The sequence below is a fragment of the Nyctereutes procyonoides genome, unplaced genomic scaffold, assembly GCF_905146905.1.
Source record: "Nyctereutes procyonoides isolate TBG_1078 unplaced genomic scaffold, NYPRO_anot_genome, whole genome shotgun sequence".
In the NCBI taxonomy this organism is placed as follows: Eukaryota; Metazoa; Chordata; class Mammalia; order Carnivora; family Canidae; genus Nyctereutes; species Nyctereutes procyonoides.
In genome coordinates, this window is record NW_026575021.1 from 6,971,919 (window position 1) to 6,986,250 (window position 14,332).

The 14,332-nt window shown below is 34.0% G+C and overlaps 1 protein-coding gene across 2 annotated transcripts in view; it reads right to left on the minus strand.

Moving 5' to 3' along the window:
- Nucleotides 1–14,332, minus strand: part of EXOC1 (exocyst complex component 1) — a 60,323-nt gene that overhangs the window by 14,211 nt on the left and 31,780 nt on the right. Inside the window, exons 10-15 of one of the 2 annotated variants that reach the window (XM_055340703.1) lie at nt 11,230–11,335; nt 6,124–6,168; nt 4,706–4,869; nt 4,019–4,126; nt 2,532–2,608; nt 1,790–2,018 (exon numbers count right to left, since the gene is read on the minus strand). In XM_055340703.1, the coding sequence (XP_055196678.1) occupies nt 1,790–2,018; nt 2,532–2,608; nt 4,019–4,126; nt 4,706–4,869; nt 6,124–6,168; nt 11,230–11,335 (729 nt within the window). The remainder of the gene's footprint in view (nt 1–1,789; nt 2,019–2,531; nt 2,609–4,018; nt 4,127–4,705; nt 4,870–6,123; nt 6,169–11,229; nt 11,336–14,332) is intronic. The other variant, XM_055340708.1, reaches the window with a different exon arrangement.

Genomic DNA, 14,332 nt, shown 5'->3' on the forward strand with positions numbered 1-14,332 from the left:
CCATCTGACATTCATGCTTTTGTCAATACAAACAAGCCCATTCACTACGTTTTCAAGGCATGCCTTAGATCCTAGTCTTGTCCCAAATACCAAAATGTACTGAGTACACACTATCACCAGAAGCTGTGAGAAGACAGGAGTTAAAACAGGACACAGAGAGATGTCCCTTTAGTGACAAAAGAAAAATCCTTTAGATTTTATGAGAAAATACTGAGTTTATACCTTTGTCTAAGTTAATTTTACTTTGTTTTTCCACTGTTCTGTCTTGAATAACATGAACATTCCTTAATAAACTATTATTACTTGCCACCACGGCGGCAGCAGCACTACCATTATGAGCTATCACTAAGGCCTTACTTCTATGCAAGGCAGTGTGTGCTAATAAGCACTTTATTTGAACCCACATCTACCTCTACCTGATACTACATCCTATACTTTTAACAATTATGTTGTGTTGGATTGACAGGTATTATATAAAGTTATATTTTACTAATAAAAGCAACAAAGCCTTCATAGTCTGGAAATGTACAGTGTCTCATGATTTAGTGTTCCTACTGGGTCACATGGGACTCATTATCTCAGCCTTTGGCCGCTCTTCATTCTCCCTTTGGTTCTCAGCTTGCAGTCAGATCCTCTAGGTTTAGTATCACCACAGGAGAAGGTGGGAGAGGGAAGAGGATAAGGGTCAAATTTCATAGTATTTCAAATACCAAGAGAAATCATGTGGTAAGGAGAGGACTAACAAGTCTATTGAGGTGACATTTAGGTTTCTACAGGTAACGTAGGTTGCCTTTATACTTTAAAAACTCAATAAATATTTTCCAAAAGTATAAAAATGATGTGGATTTTAACTGCCCTTAATATTTTTATCTCCTATTATTTTGTGGATATTCAAGACCTGGATATAACTTAGAAGTTACATAGTAGAAATATTCATTCAGATGATAGACATCCACTTTTACACACTAACTAGAAGCTTTGATTTTAGAACCTGGCCCAGCCCAAATCATATCTACAAGCTTACTAAAACCTAGTGAACAAAAATAAAGTTGTTAATGATTTTTCTTTCCTATTAGAAGGAAGAACATAATGATTGCTGGAAGTTATTATAAGAAAAATATACTCTCTATTTTTTTTTAAAGAATTAAAAAAAAAAAGATTTATTTGGGAGGGTGAAGGAGGGCACTGAGCCCAGAGCTCAAAGTAGGGCTCCATCTCAGGACCCTGAGATCACAAACTGAGTGGAAACCAAGAGTCAGATGCTTAACCAACTGCACCACCCAGGTGTCCTAAAGAACAATGGATGCTTAAAATAAAGCAATATAATTATTAATTAAAGCTATTAAGTGAGTAAACTAAAACAACTAATTAAGTCAATAATTTAAAGAATTAAAAAATCCAATTATTAATTTTCCTATTAGAACATATTTAAAAAAGAACAACAATAAATCCAAATGATAGTTTCAATTGTTTTATGTGATCTATGGTCACTAATCAGTTAACTGAGATTTCAGTCACCTAGTAGACCTCTCAAGCAGCTGCAACCTCAGTGCCACTTACTCCAGAACTTGCCAAGATTCATACACAGTATAGAAGGGGAAATGGCTGGCACTGTAGCACCCAACTAACTCTGTTCACATAAATTGCAGCCAACACTCTGCTTCAGGACTTTGAGGGATGGAAATGGTAGATCCTCCAATGAAAAACTGGAAATCTCTTGATTTAAATATATTTACCTATTTCTTGCAATGATTAGAATTCTAAGTGATTTAAAAAAAATCAAACTTACAATGCATTTGTCAAAGTTCCTTTTGACAGTCACCAAAACATTTCCTAATGTCGTACTCAGAAAAGAAGCAGGGTCTACATTTTGTGCGGTCCACACATGATGACTCATCTTGACAAGCATGTAAAGGGAGTTAAAACTATCAATTTTATCTCCTAATGCAATTAGGTTGTTCAGTTCTGGCTCAATGCAGCGAAATATTTTAATCATCATTTGACGGATCATATCTTTCCTGTTCAGAAAACACACAAAGTATAGGAATTTATTACAGGTTTCTGTAACTTTAATCTTTATTTTTAACTTTAATCCACAGTATATACACAAAATAACTAAAATTTTATATCTTAATTAAAAATGTCCATTCATGATGAACAATTTCATCATACAGCAGTTTCCAACATAAAAATATTTTTTGAAGTTTTATTACTCAAAATATAACTTTATATCATGTGTAAAGCTGGATCCTGAAATGTGCTAATTTCTGAGAAATATCCTGCAATTCAAATGCTACTTCTTACCAGCAAACATTAAAACTGATTGCATTTTTGTGTGTGTGTGTGTGATCACTACAGCAAAAAAGAGCTAAAGGGTCAGACAACAGGACGAATTTCAACTCAGACCTTTAAGGCACTGGGCAGACATGTCAGTGTTCTGAGTGTTGTAAAAACCAGAATCATCTGGCTCCTCAGTGAACAGTACTCCTTCTTCCCTTCAAAATAAACAACGGATAGTAACAAATACATACTCAGATGAAACAGGCAGTGGCACACCAGCATTATGTTGCCGGGAAAATGGTCCTCCATCGAGGTCCTCTGCTTCAGTCTGCAAAAATTATTCAGGCACTTTACATAATAAAAGACCAACAATTTGACTAGTTTATATAGCAAAAGCCTGCTCAGTCTTAAAATTCCTAGGAGAGAATAGATTATGAAAAATAATGACTTTTAAAGGTAGTATTACTACTGATAAAACTATATAATTTAGTATGTTAAGAATGTTTATAAAATGTTTTGTTCTTAGATTTTATCTGAGAATTATTGTGGGCTAAGAAGATAGGCTTGTATGTCCCATGAAGGGAAAGTGTGGACAGAGAAATTACAGAAGGCTCTGAGGGGCTGTGGGAATGGGGGGAAGGTAGCTCAAAAAAACCCAGAAACAACTTTTAAGAGAGAATTTTAAAAATTAAAGAAATCTCATTAATCATTCAAATAAAACTCTGGCATTAAAAAAATGCTATTAAAAACCCTTAGGGGGCACCTGGGTGGCTCAATTGGTTAAGCCTCTACCTTTGCCTGAGGTCATGATCCCGGGGTCCTGGGATGGAGCCCCACAAGGCAAGGGGCTCCCTGCTCAGTGGGGAGCCTGTATCTCCCTCTCCCTCTGCCTGTGCTCCCCCTGCTTGTGCTCTCTGTTAAATAAATAAATAAAGTCTTAAAAAAAATTCTTAGGCTAACAAGCCAACTTACTACCACCATCATCTATAACAGCAAATTCATTTTACGATTGCTTTTTATATGTTGACTCTGTTTAAGATGACCTTATATTTTTTTCAAGTAAACTTTACACTCAACATGGGGCTCAAACTCATAGACCCGAGATCAAGAGACATAATGCTCTATCAACTGAGCCAGCCAGGCATCCCAAGATGACTTTAATTTAAAAAATCACTTTATTTGCATTGTGCTTTTAAGTTTTTCAAAATATTGCAGCAGTCTCTCATTTCTTACATTTGTGCCACCTGAGAGGCACGCTGAATAGGGATTATTATATTCATTGTACAGATAAAACTAGGGATTAAATAATTGGTTTAAAGTCTCATAGCTAGTTAGTAACAAAGACATAGGAAAGATTCAGATTTGGGGCTTGTTTCTTTCTTCTTTTTTTTTTTTTTTTTTGCTAGACCATGGTATATACACTGAAATATCTTTTTTTTTGGCAATTATATTTTTTCTTTATGCTAAAATTGCTTTTTGAATAATATTTATTACAAAGTAAATTCAGACATTTTCCCCTCACTAATTTAGAGGACAGTCTAGAGTATCAAATCTGATGCTCAAACTCTAACTATCACTATTTTTTTTACCTTCTGGTATGATAAAAACTACTGAAAAAATCCTTACACTGTGAATTTTTTCTTTTTTCTCTTCTGATATTGAAATTGTGACAATAAATTAATTAGGCTAATTATACTACAGATCATAAATATAGCCAATAAATAAATGTGAGCCATACCATAGTTCCAGGCATACTTTGATGTTGCTGTAGTTTGAAAAATTTACTTATGAAGTCCTGTTCTGCCAGACACAAGGGCTCTAGTTCACTTAGTACCTGTTCAAAGATCTGAAGAAAACAAAAATGAACTGCATCAAATGCTTAAAAAACTGCCACATTTAATTCACTTTTCTGTAGGGACCATAGATGCTTTATCTATAATCTCAATAGAATCCCAAAAGCATCTACTCCAAGATTGATAGGATGATGCAGAAGTATCAAGGCTTAACAGGGTCAGGCATACCTAAAATAAAACTTACAATAATGATTCACTTGAAATCTGCAAAGAGGAACACAGAGATAAACTTTTTAAACTTAATGCATTGCAGAGAACAGTTTAGCTTCATAAAAACTGTTATTTCCTCTTTACTTTGTAGTTGGCTCAAAGAACTTAGAGATGCAAGCACTTAATTATTTTTTCATGTAATGATTTATAATAAATTCTAATAAAGCTGTTATATCAATGAATTGATAACACACAATTCAGTTGCCATCTGACTAGTATATTTTTCAGATTCAGAATTCTAAAGTAAGATATGGTTAATTCATAGAGTCAACAAAGCCCAAATCCTCAAACATACTTAAAGCAATAACTGCTGTTAGAAAACGAATGTTAATATTTAAGACATATTTGTTCCTTTATTTTACCTTATCAAATTTGGTCCTGTCGGCAACATCGAGATCAGAGGCAGACATGTTTCCCATATCCAACAAAGAAGATGACTGAGATCTGCGATTCCCTGAACTCTGAACGCTGAGTTTATTTAGACTAGAAGTAGATCCAGTTAATTTCCCAGAACTTCCATGAAGACCTAAGAAATAATAGAACTTTGAAAGTTGTGACCTTCATGGACAAAAGACCCATAGCGTAAATGAGGGCTGTCTTCTACTGTCTTCGTCTTCAGTGCTATCAGTCATTGCACAAGTCTACTGCATGGGGTGGGGGTGGGGGGGCTGTAGAGTGTCCTGCTCTCTCATCAGCATTTGTGCCCTATTCTTCAGCATACTGTAAAGAATAGTGAAAACTACACAGATCTACAGAATAGGACTAAAGGGGTCTCATAATCTATACCTGGCCCAGTACCATCAAAGTCACCTGATATTTCAGACTAAAGTAGATGGAAGATTTCCTTCCTACTCAAAAGACATAAATACAGATGAAGGCCAATGACTCCTTAGTGTACTAGCTAATGTGACTTTTAAAATTTTTTAATGACTTTTTTTAATTTCTGAAGAAAAAAGCCATATTCCAATATTACTTGCCTCCACATTAAGTGAAAATATTGGGTTGAACCATACAAAACTACTAGTACTCGATCATTCTTGCCCTACAAAAAGTCAATTACTATGATTCAACTTAACACATTCCGGAACCCCAAACTCCACTTTGTTACTGCTCTGTTCAGTAAACGAACTGATTAACTACAGTTCTTTAAAAACTAAACAAAATGAAGAGAAAAACACCCTTAAAACTTGTTATATTCAAAATAAAACTAAAATATGATAAATACATCATGAATTATATGAGACATCGTTGAGGAAAAATGGAAGAATGTGGCTGATATTCTACATACATCAAGGAATTAAAGGCTTCCATTTTTACAAGAGAATGCAATATTTTTATTCAGAATTAAATATAAACAATTCTTTTAATCTTTTAAGATATTTCTCAGTTAATCTATATTATTTGTTGATGGTCAGAAGAGACATGAAGATCTAATAAGGTCAATTAAAGATAAACTTTGATTTCATTATACAAAATCTGACCATAGCTATAAGAATTCTTACAGTTTCTTTTTTTTTCAAAGAATTTTTTATAGTATCTAAACACAGCCTGAAAACAGAAGTTTAACAGTTAAGCCTTTTCATAAATTTCTGACTACCTACCATTTATTTCTAATTACATTTCTTGAATATAGCCATACCACTACCATCATGTTGGTTTTCTTTCATTGAACCTGTCAATCAATATTTTTGGTGTAACTTTTTTCAAGACAAAAAACTAATTTCTAGACATTAAACAAACATGCATTGAGAATACCTACTAATACACTAAGCATACTCACTCTCTGTTTCCTGTTTGACAGCACTTTCTTTTCGAGGCAGTGTAGCTGTGATGGATTAGGTTGCAAGCATCAAAGACAAAGACAAGTTAATAAACTGCAATTTGCACAAACCATGCACAAGAGGAAGTTAAAGCTCTAGTTTAAAAGACACATGCAAAGAACCATGAGCATCAAGTAACAAGAGGTGCAACATATGTTTAGTTGGTCTGCTACTGTTTGACAAATTCTGAGAGAAAAAACTTTACTAGTCTACTAAAAAATTCAGGTAAAAATATTTATATCTGTCAGCCCTTTTCCCAATATTTTTAAATGATTTTTTTTAAGTTTATGAAGCTAGTGTACCTAAAATTTAAAAGACTACATTTTTAAGTCTTGTTTTCTGGAAAAAAAAATCAAAACAGTTCAAGTAAAAGTGTTTTTAAAATTTTTAAAAAGTCATTTTATTTTATTTTATTTCAGTCATAATAGGTGTACAAGAGTACACCCCTATTTCACCCACCTCCTCACCTCTCCACTGGGAACCATCAATTTGTTCTCTATAGTTAAGAGTCTGTTTCTTGATTTGTCTCTCTTTTTTTTTCCTTTGCTCATTTGTTTCCTAAATTTCACATATGAGTGAGATTATATGGTCAAGTAAAAGCTTAATAAAGTGAAAATTTATTAGAACGAAGTTGTAGACTTAGACATTAAGTACATCAACAATCTCACGTCCTGAGAACTCCTGAGAGGAGTCTCCATTGTACTGAACAATATTATATTACATCTGATAAAAAAGGAGTGGGACTTTATAATCATTTCAAAATATCAAGCAGAACTACTTAGTAACTGGCTTTATGAACATTTACAATGCAAAGTATATAACAAAATACTAATTATCAGGAGATGGGTAGATGGAAGGGTAAGGCCAAAGGAACAGGCCTAATATAGGAATCTGAGCAATTTTAGGGTCATTTGGTATTTTTTTATTCTAAAACTTCTCTCTATAATATTTATTAGATCTATTGTAGAGATCATCTTATGAAACATTCTAAACTCAAATTAGAAGTTAATGTGAAAGCCAAAGAAATTATAGAATGAAAGAGAAAATTAAAGAATATAACTATAACCTGGAAATATTTTAAAAATAGAGAACGTGTCAACTGTCAAAATCCCTGCCAAACTTCAAGGAATAGCCCAAGTAAAAGCTGCTAACTTGTCATACCACGGATATGTATATTTTTGCAGCCCTAGTTATATTAAGCTCAAGAGAGCCTGAAACGCCAAGGCTAGACATTAAAGTGGTAAGAAGGCATTGCACTAGAGCTACTAGCTGGTCAATTTGAATAGTACCTCCTGGTGGCCTTACGGGGTCACTAGACTAAGTTCACCAGTTTCAGAGCCTGACACTTTATACACTTTTTTTTTTTGGTATCTAATAAAGAATACAGTTACTAAAGTCGTGCCAATTAATTATAATTTGGGGCTCAGCAAAGCTATATTATTTATCAGCAACAATATTCAGCTTATCTTTTTTTTTTTTTTTTAAGTAGGCTCCATGCTGGGTGTGGAGCCCAATGCCTGAACTCACGACCTTGAGATCAAGACCTGAGCGGATATCAAGAGCAGGATTCCCAACCTATTGAGCCACCCAGGTGCCTCTTCGGGTAACCTTTTAAATATCTTTAAATAATCTCCACTAGACTGTAAACTTTATGAGGATAGGGTCTTTGCTTATTGCTGCATTCTCAATACTTAGCAGTGCTTATTATATAATAGGTAATTAATATTTATTAAATGAATCTTCTAGCCAGCACTGAATTCAGTCTTGTACTCAAGATTCCTTTTGGAATCAACAAGATTCTTAGTTTAGTGGAGAAATACAAAATGAAAAATAATTTTGATGTACCACTTTTAAGAGTTTGGAAAACTAAATACAAGGGAGGCAGTAATTACATAAATACATATGTTAAGGGACTGAAATAATATGTGTGTGTTGTCTTAGCTATAGAAAGAAAAAAAAATTGGTGATTTAAAAAATAATTTCTAAATTTCCTTTGCCTGCCATTTCATTAAGTACATTTGGAGAATACAAGGAGAAAAAACCCCCACCAAAATATCAAACATGGGGGGGGGGAGGGATTGCCTCTGAATTTATGAAAGCAAACCTGTAATTAAAAAAGGCAATTATGGGGATCCCTGGGTGGCGCAGCGGTTTGGCGCCTGCCTTTGGCCCAGGGCGCGATCCTGGAGACCCGGGATCGAATCCCACGTCGGGCTCCCGGTGCATGGAGCCTGCTTCTCCCTCTGCCTGTGTCTCTGCCTCTCTCTCCCCTCTCTCTCCCTCTCTGTGTGTGTGTGTGACTATCATAAATAAATAAAAAAAAAAATTAAAAAAAAAAAAGGCAATTATGTACATAAGACCTTATCACAAAGAAATTTGCTGGTATTTTAATTTTTTTAAATTTTTATTTATGATAGTCACAGAGAGAGAGAGAGAGAGAGGCAGAGACATAGGCAGAGGGAGAAGCAGGCTCCATGCACCGGGAGCCCGACGTGGGATTCGATTCCGGGTCTCCAGGATCGCGCCCTGGGCCAAAGGCAGGCGCCAAACCGCTGCACCACCCAGGGATCCCATTTGCTGGTATTTTAACAGTATTCTGAATTACTTGAAGTAAAGTGATAGTCAAGAGTGGATCAAAGAGTATTCCCCTGAATCTCTATGACTATGCTGACTATACATTTCTTTTTATTTTTTAAAAAGATTTATTTACTTATTTATTCATGATAGACATAGAGAGAGAGAGAGAAAGAGGCAGAGACACAGGAGGAGGGAGAAACAGGCTCCATGCCGGGAGCCCGACACAGGACTTGATCCCTGGACCCCAGGATCACGCCCTGGGCCAAAGGTAGGCGCTAAACCACTGAGCCACCCAGGAATCCCCCTACATTTCCTTTTATAATGTGCTTTTAATCTGACTTTCTATTCTTATTAGCATCTGTGTCCCAGGATTTTTAGAGCAAATAAAAACCAAAAAAATTTAAATTTTATTTACAATTATTTCATTTTGGTTGACAGACAAGTTATCTTTCCAAAATTTTAGGTTTCTATTTTAATTATAATGTCTATTAAAAATTAATTTAAACACAATTTGAATAACTGAAAAGAGATTTAAAAATTTTTTCGGGGATCCCTGGGTGGCGCAGCGGTTTGGCGCCTGCCTTTGGCCCAGGGCGTGATCCTGGAGACCCGGGATCGAATCCCACGTCGGGCTCCCGGTGCATGGAGCCTGCTTCTCCCTCTGCCTGTGTCTCTGTCTCTCTGTCTCTCTCTCTGTGACTATCATAAAAAAAAATTTTTTTCATTCTACTGTATTTAGAATTTGAGTCATCTGTATTTAACTTGTCCTTTGAATTGTTTATTATTTAGCTTTTCTTCTCTTGTAGCTGATGATATCAAAATAACTGAAACTGTGATTCTCTAGTGTCACCACGCATCACAAATTACTCTCTTGTTATTATTTGATACATAAGAAGAAATGTGATTTTAATGCTATTTTAAAACTATAAAAGTGCCTTCTAAACTTCTAATTTAAAAATATTTTAAATGAGATAATTTAAAAACTTCTCAAGGGGAAGAAAAAGAAAATTTAATTTTCAGGTTAATGCAATGATACCATTAAGATACTATTATACTTGTTTTAAATTACATTCTTGTTATGTAATTTATTTCAACTGAACCTTAGGCTTGATAAACTATTATGATACTGGGATTAATAACCTCCTAAGGAAATAATTTTTTGAAAGATGTCCTTTTTACCTGCAGTTTTCATATACTCTAGAAGAGTTCTCTCAAAATAAAATGGTTCACTAACAAGTGATGACAAATATACTAAATGAAAACATTAAACATGTAACTCAATTAATATGCTGCTTACTAAAAAAAAAAGCATAACATATCCACAGTGAAACATTAACAAGGATATAAACACAGTGCTGTTTAAGAACAATTAACCTTTAGGATGAGTTAGCATTTCTGTTTCCAAAAGCCTATGGTCCCAAGATTATTATCAGTATCTTTACCTAAGTGTTAACATATTTGTACACAGATTCAAAACATTTCAACAATCTGGACTAGTATAATCAATATATTAGAGTTGAATTAAAAAACAACAACAATGAATTACTAAATAATTACCCACTAAAGACAGTCTTCTCTGTCCTAAAGGGAAAGAATAGATGTGCTATCAATTTCAGTCCTGTTTCCTGATTACCAGAAGTTGCTCAGGGCATAGGCTCCTTTCAACAAGCAAATGCTAAACTCATTATTCTAAAGGGGAACTACGCAGACACACTGAGTACACATTGTAGCCATTTAAGGCCAGGTTTTGACTTGAATAGGCACAGAACTCCATCCAAAAGGAACTCCAGAGATGGGTACATGCAAGAGCAGAATGTGGCCTCGGCAAATCCCCTTCCTTGCAACTTGATACTTTCACTGGTTATCTTTTCAAATCATGTTTCTGTCCACTTAACACATTTAGAAGCAACAAAAAAATAACATGCTTGAAAAATACCTCTTTGGAAAAATAAGGTATAATCACAGAAATTTGGGTGACATTTTATAACCCCTTAATGAGGGGAGGAAACACAAACTTTCTTTTTGATTCAAAATAGCCAGTGAGAAGTAAGAAGCCAGGAATCACTTTCATTTCCCTGTAAAGAGCAATGACTTAAGAGATCAATGACTTGCCACCAACTGTTAAAAAAGGCCTTTTAGGAAGTTGGAAACTGAACTCTCAAAGTGTCTCTTAGCCTAATACTTTGTCTACCAGATTGTATTTCGTTTTCTTGTCAACTGCTTTTCCTATGAATAGATCCTTCCACTTATGGGATGAATATACAATTGCCATCAGATTCATATACTACAGAATTTTAGTAAAAGCTGTATTTACAGATATATTTGTTCTGTGAAATAACTATAAATCCAACCAATGCATTAGACTTACTTTTTCATCAATTCTACTGTATCTTCTTCCACCTTGCTCTAAAAAGTCTCAGAATTATTAGTCATAAATAAAACCACTTTTAATGGACTAGAAAACAATGAGCTGAGGTGTCTAAGCTTACCAAACTTCTTGCTTTCTTTAGTTGTGCCAGTCATCTTGATCTTTGCAACTTCAAAGAAATCTTTAATTTCTCTCTCATATAGTCGTGATAAATAATCCATGTAATTCTTAAAATAAAAGTAACAGGTACTTCTTACTAATAAAACAAATGTAACAATTCTGTCCCCCCAAATCCTTCGTGCTTGCTTTAAATTTTGTGGTCTAAACTTCTGATGCGTTTCATAGAATATAAAAAGTCGGCTGTTTTCTGTCTTAAAAAAAAATTGAACAGGCATCAAAACAGCAATTTACAAAAATATGAAGCCAAACATAATCACACTTATATTTTCATTTTTATGTATTATCTTTCACATATTTTCGAGATGCAATCATAATGTACAGGATATCTGGGTCAGAGTAATCAGGTTTCTCCCATTTCACACTTTAATGACTATACAGTGTTATGTTTTGTTGATGTACTGCAATTCAGTAAACCAATCCCCCAGCTCAGGCCACTTAAGTGGTTTCAATGTTTTGCTATGATAGACAATGTTATGATAAGCTTTTCATCTTTTTTTTTTTTTTTTTAAGATTGTATTTATTTGAGAGAGAGAGAGGAGGAGGAGAGGGAGAAGCAGACTTTCCTGCTGAGCAGGGAGCTGGTCTGGAGCAGATCCCAGCATCCTGGGATCATGACCTGAGCCAAAGGCAGACAATTAACAAGCCACCCAGGTGCCCCAAAACTGTTCATCTTTAATGAATTGTTTCCTGAGAATAATTTCCTAAGGGTGAAAATACTGGGCCAAAGAACATGGCAATCTTTTTTATTATTCCTTCCTACTGCCATGTTGCTTTTAAAAACAATCATACTAACAGACAGTGTCAATGGCAGCAAAGGAGTACACTCAGTTTTAGTGTCCCCTGTCAACTTAGTGTACTAAGGTATATCAAAATAGGTTATTTTCAATAAACTGTCAATAAGCTTAGGGTATTTTAGGTATACCAAAATATATTATTTTCAATAAGAATCTAATTATAACTAATATATTTTATAGCTTTTACAATTATTTTTTAAAAACAATTTTGATTTATTCTAGCTCAAATGGAAACATCTATAATTCAGCATACAAACTCATCATATCTGCTTATTATCACATAAAAGTATTTTATGCTCTCAGGAAGGATTTTTCAAAAGTGGGAGAGACCATATATTTTTCCAAGTCCTAAAAGTTAAATGCCATACACAGTTTGACTAAATTTACATAAATCCACAGCAGTAAAACTATACTTGGCTATTCTTTTGAATTTATTATGGACTCTAAGCTTCAGCTTCCTTTATTATTTCAAATTAATACATTCCATTTTAGAGCAGGTTTATGTCACTTTAAATATCAGGTGAACCTTTCAAAAGATATATATTATGTGAATAATTTGTATACTGACTCATAGTTTACTACTGATTTTCTTAGTTTATAGGTATATCCTTATAAAACAGTACTTGGATGAAACATATAAATCCTTGGTTTTTCAATTTGTAGGCCATATATATATATATTTCCCACATTATAAGAAAATATAGTCAAATGGGCAATTCTTTCCCATGAACATTGTATAAGTTTAAAAGCAAATATAAATGAAAATATACCTTAAAATTAATTCCTATTTCATTGGGTTGTCTCATTTTTTCAAGTTTAAATTCTCATAAAAATATTAATCACTGCAAATCAGTAAATAGCTGACAAACAGGAAATCAGCTTCACACAATTTGTGAAATCTTCATCAGTGGTTTCTACTCAAATCATTCAACAATTAACTATCCATGAGTTTAAATATTGTTGTCTCAGGCAGTCTTTTTTACTTTACATGTATGGTCTTACAGAGATCTCTGTATTTTATTTTTACTTTACACAAACAGGTAAATTCCATACAAAATAGAACTGAGGTTGACAGAACATGTCTGAATAATCTTTAAGACTGTCAACCTCAGGAGATTATTAGGAGAGGAAAGCTCATTTCCTTCCCAAGCATGGATGGACCATATCTATTACTGACTGCCCTACATGGATAACCAGAGCCACAGATAGGGATTGTAGTCCTGGGCAGGAAGGAATTTTGGCAGCTGAGTTATTTTCCATAAACTCTAATTATGTATACTAAAAATCAGGACTTTGCTTAGATTCAGCCCTAAGCAGAGCTGGGGCAGTGCCCAGTGATTCTTATCCCTTAAAGAACAGGAAACAGGCTTTTCTTTTCTTTCCTGCTTGAGAGCTGTGTACACCCAACCAAGTGCAAACAGTGTCTGCATTTAATTATTATTTCTTACTAAAGAAGCTCTGCTTAGTCTGTTTCATTCTTTCTTTCCTTCTTTCATTCCTCTCTTCCTTCTTCCTTTTTAATAAAATTCCTGTTTTTGAAAACTTCAGCAACCAAATTAGATTATGAGGTAAAACTGTCAAAAGTTCAAACCACAGGATCCAGTAACATTCCTGGGAAAAAAGTCAATTTCATTTAAAAAAGCTCATTAATATTGTCAATCAAAACTATACTGTGAGCAGAGAATGATTCCATAAATCATTGCTAGGTTGGCCATCATCTTGTTTCTTCACTTAAATTACATTCATGAATACTGCATTATATATAAAGATAGGGCAATAATACTCACTGAGAACACAATTAGGCAAAAAGCTTATTGATTACTTTACTTATTTGAATATTCACTAGGGGACAAAGCACTTGTTGGCACAAAACTCTTAAGGAGATATAATAATGTTTAATTATTCAAAATATTAATCCTCCTAAAACTTCAAAAGGCAAAGAACTCCAGTACTGTAAATATTTTTCCTTAAGATATCTCCAAATCAGAATTCTGTTGAATGAAAACAAAACAAAACAAAATATAACACAACAGTAGAGTTGCAGAATACTTAAAAGACTAATTCTGAGGAACAAAAGTAATCTTACCTAAAATAGCTGGCCAGATAAGATGTATATAAACACCTAGGGATACTTATGGTCTTTTTGAAAAGCATTTTTAAAATTATACTTTAAAAATATTATTTATTTTACCAAGGTCTAGGTCCCCTTTCTTATGATCTCAATTTGGAAGTAAAGGGAGCCAGATCTCA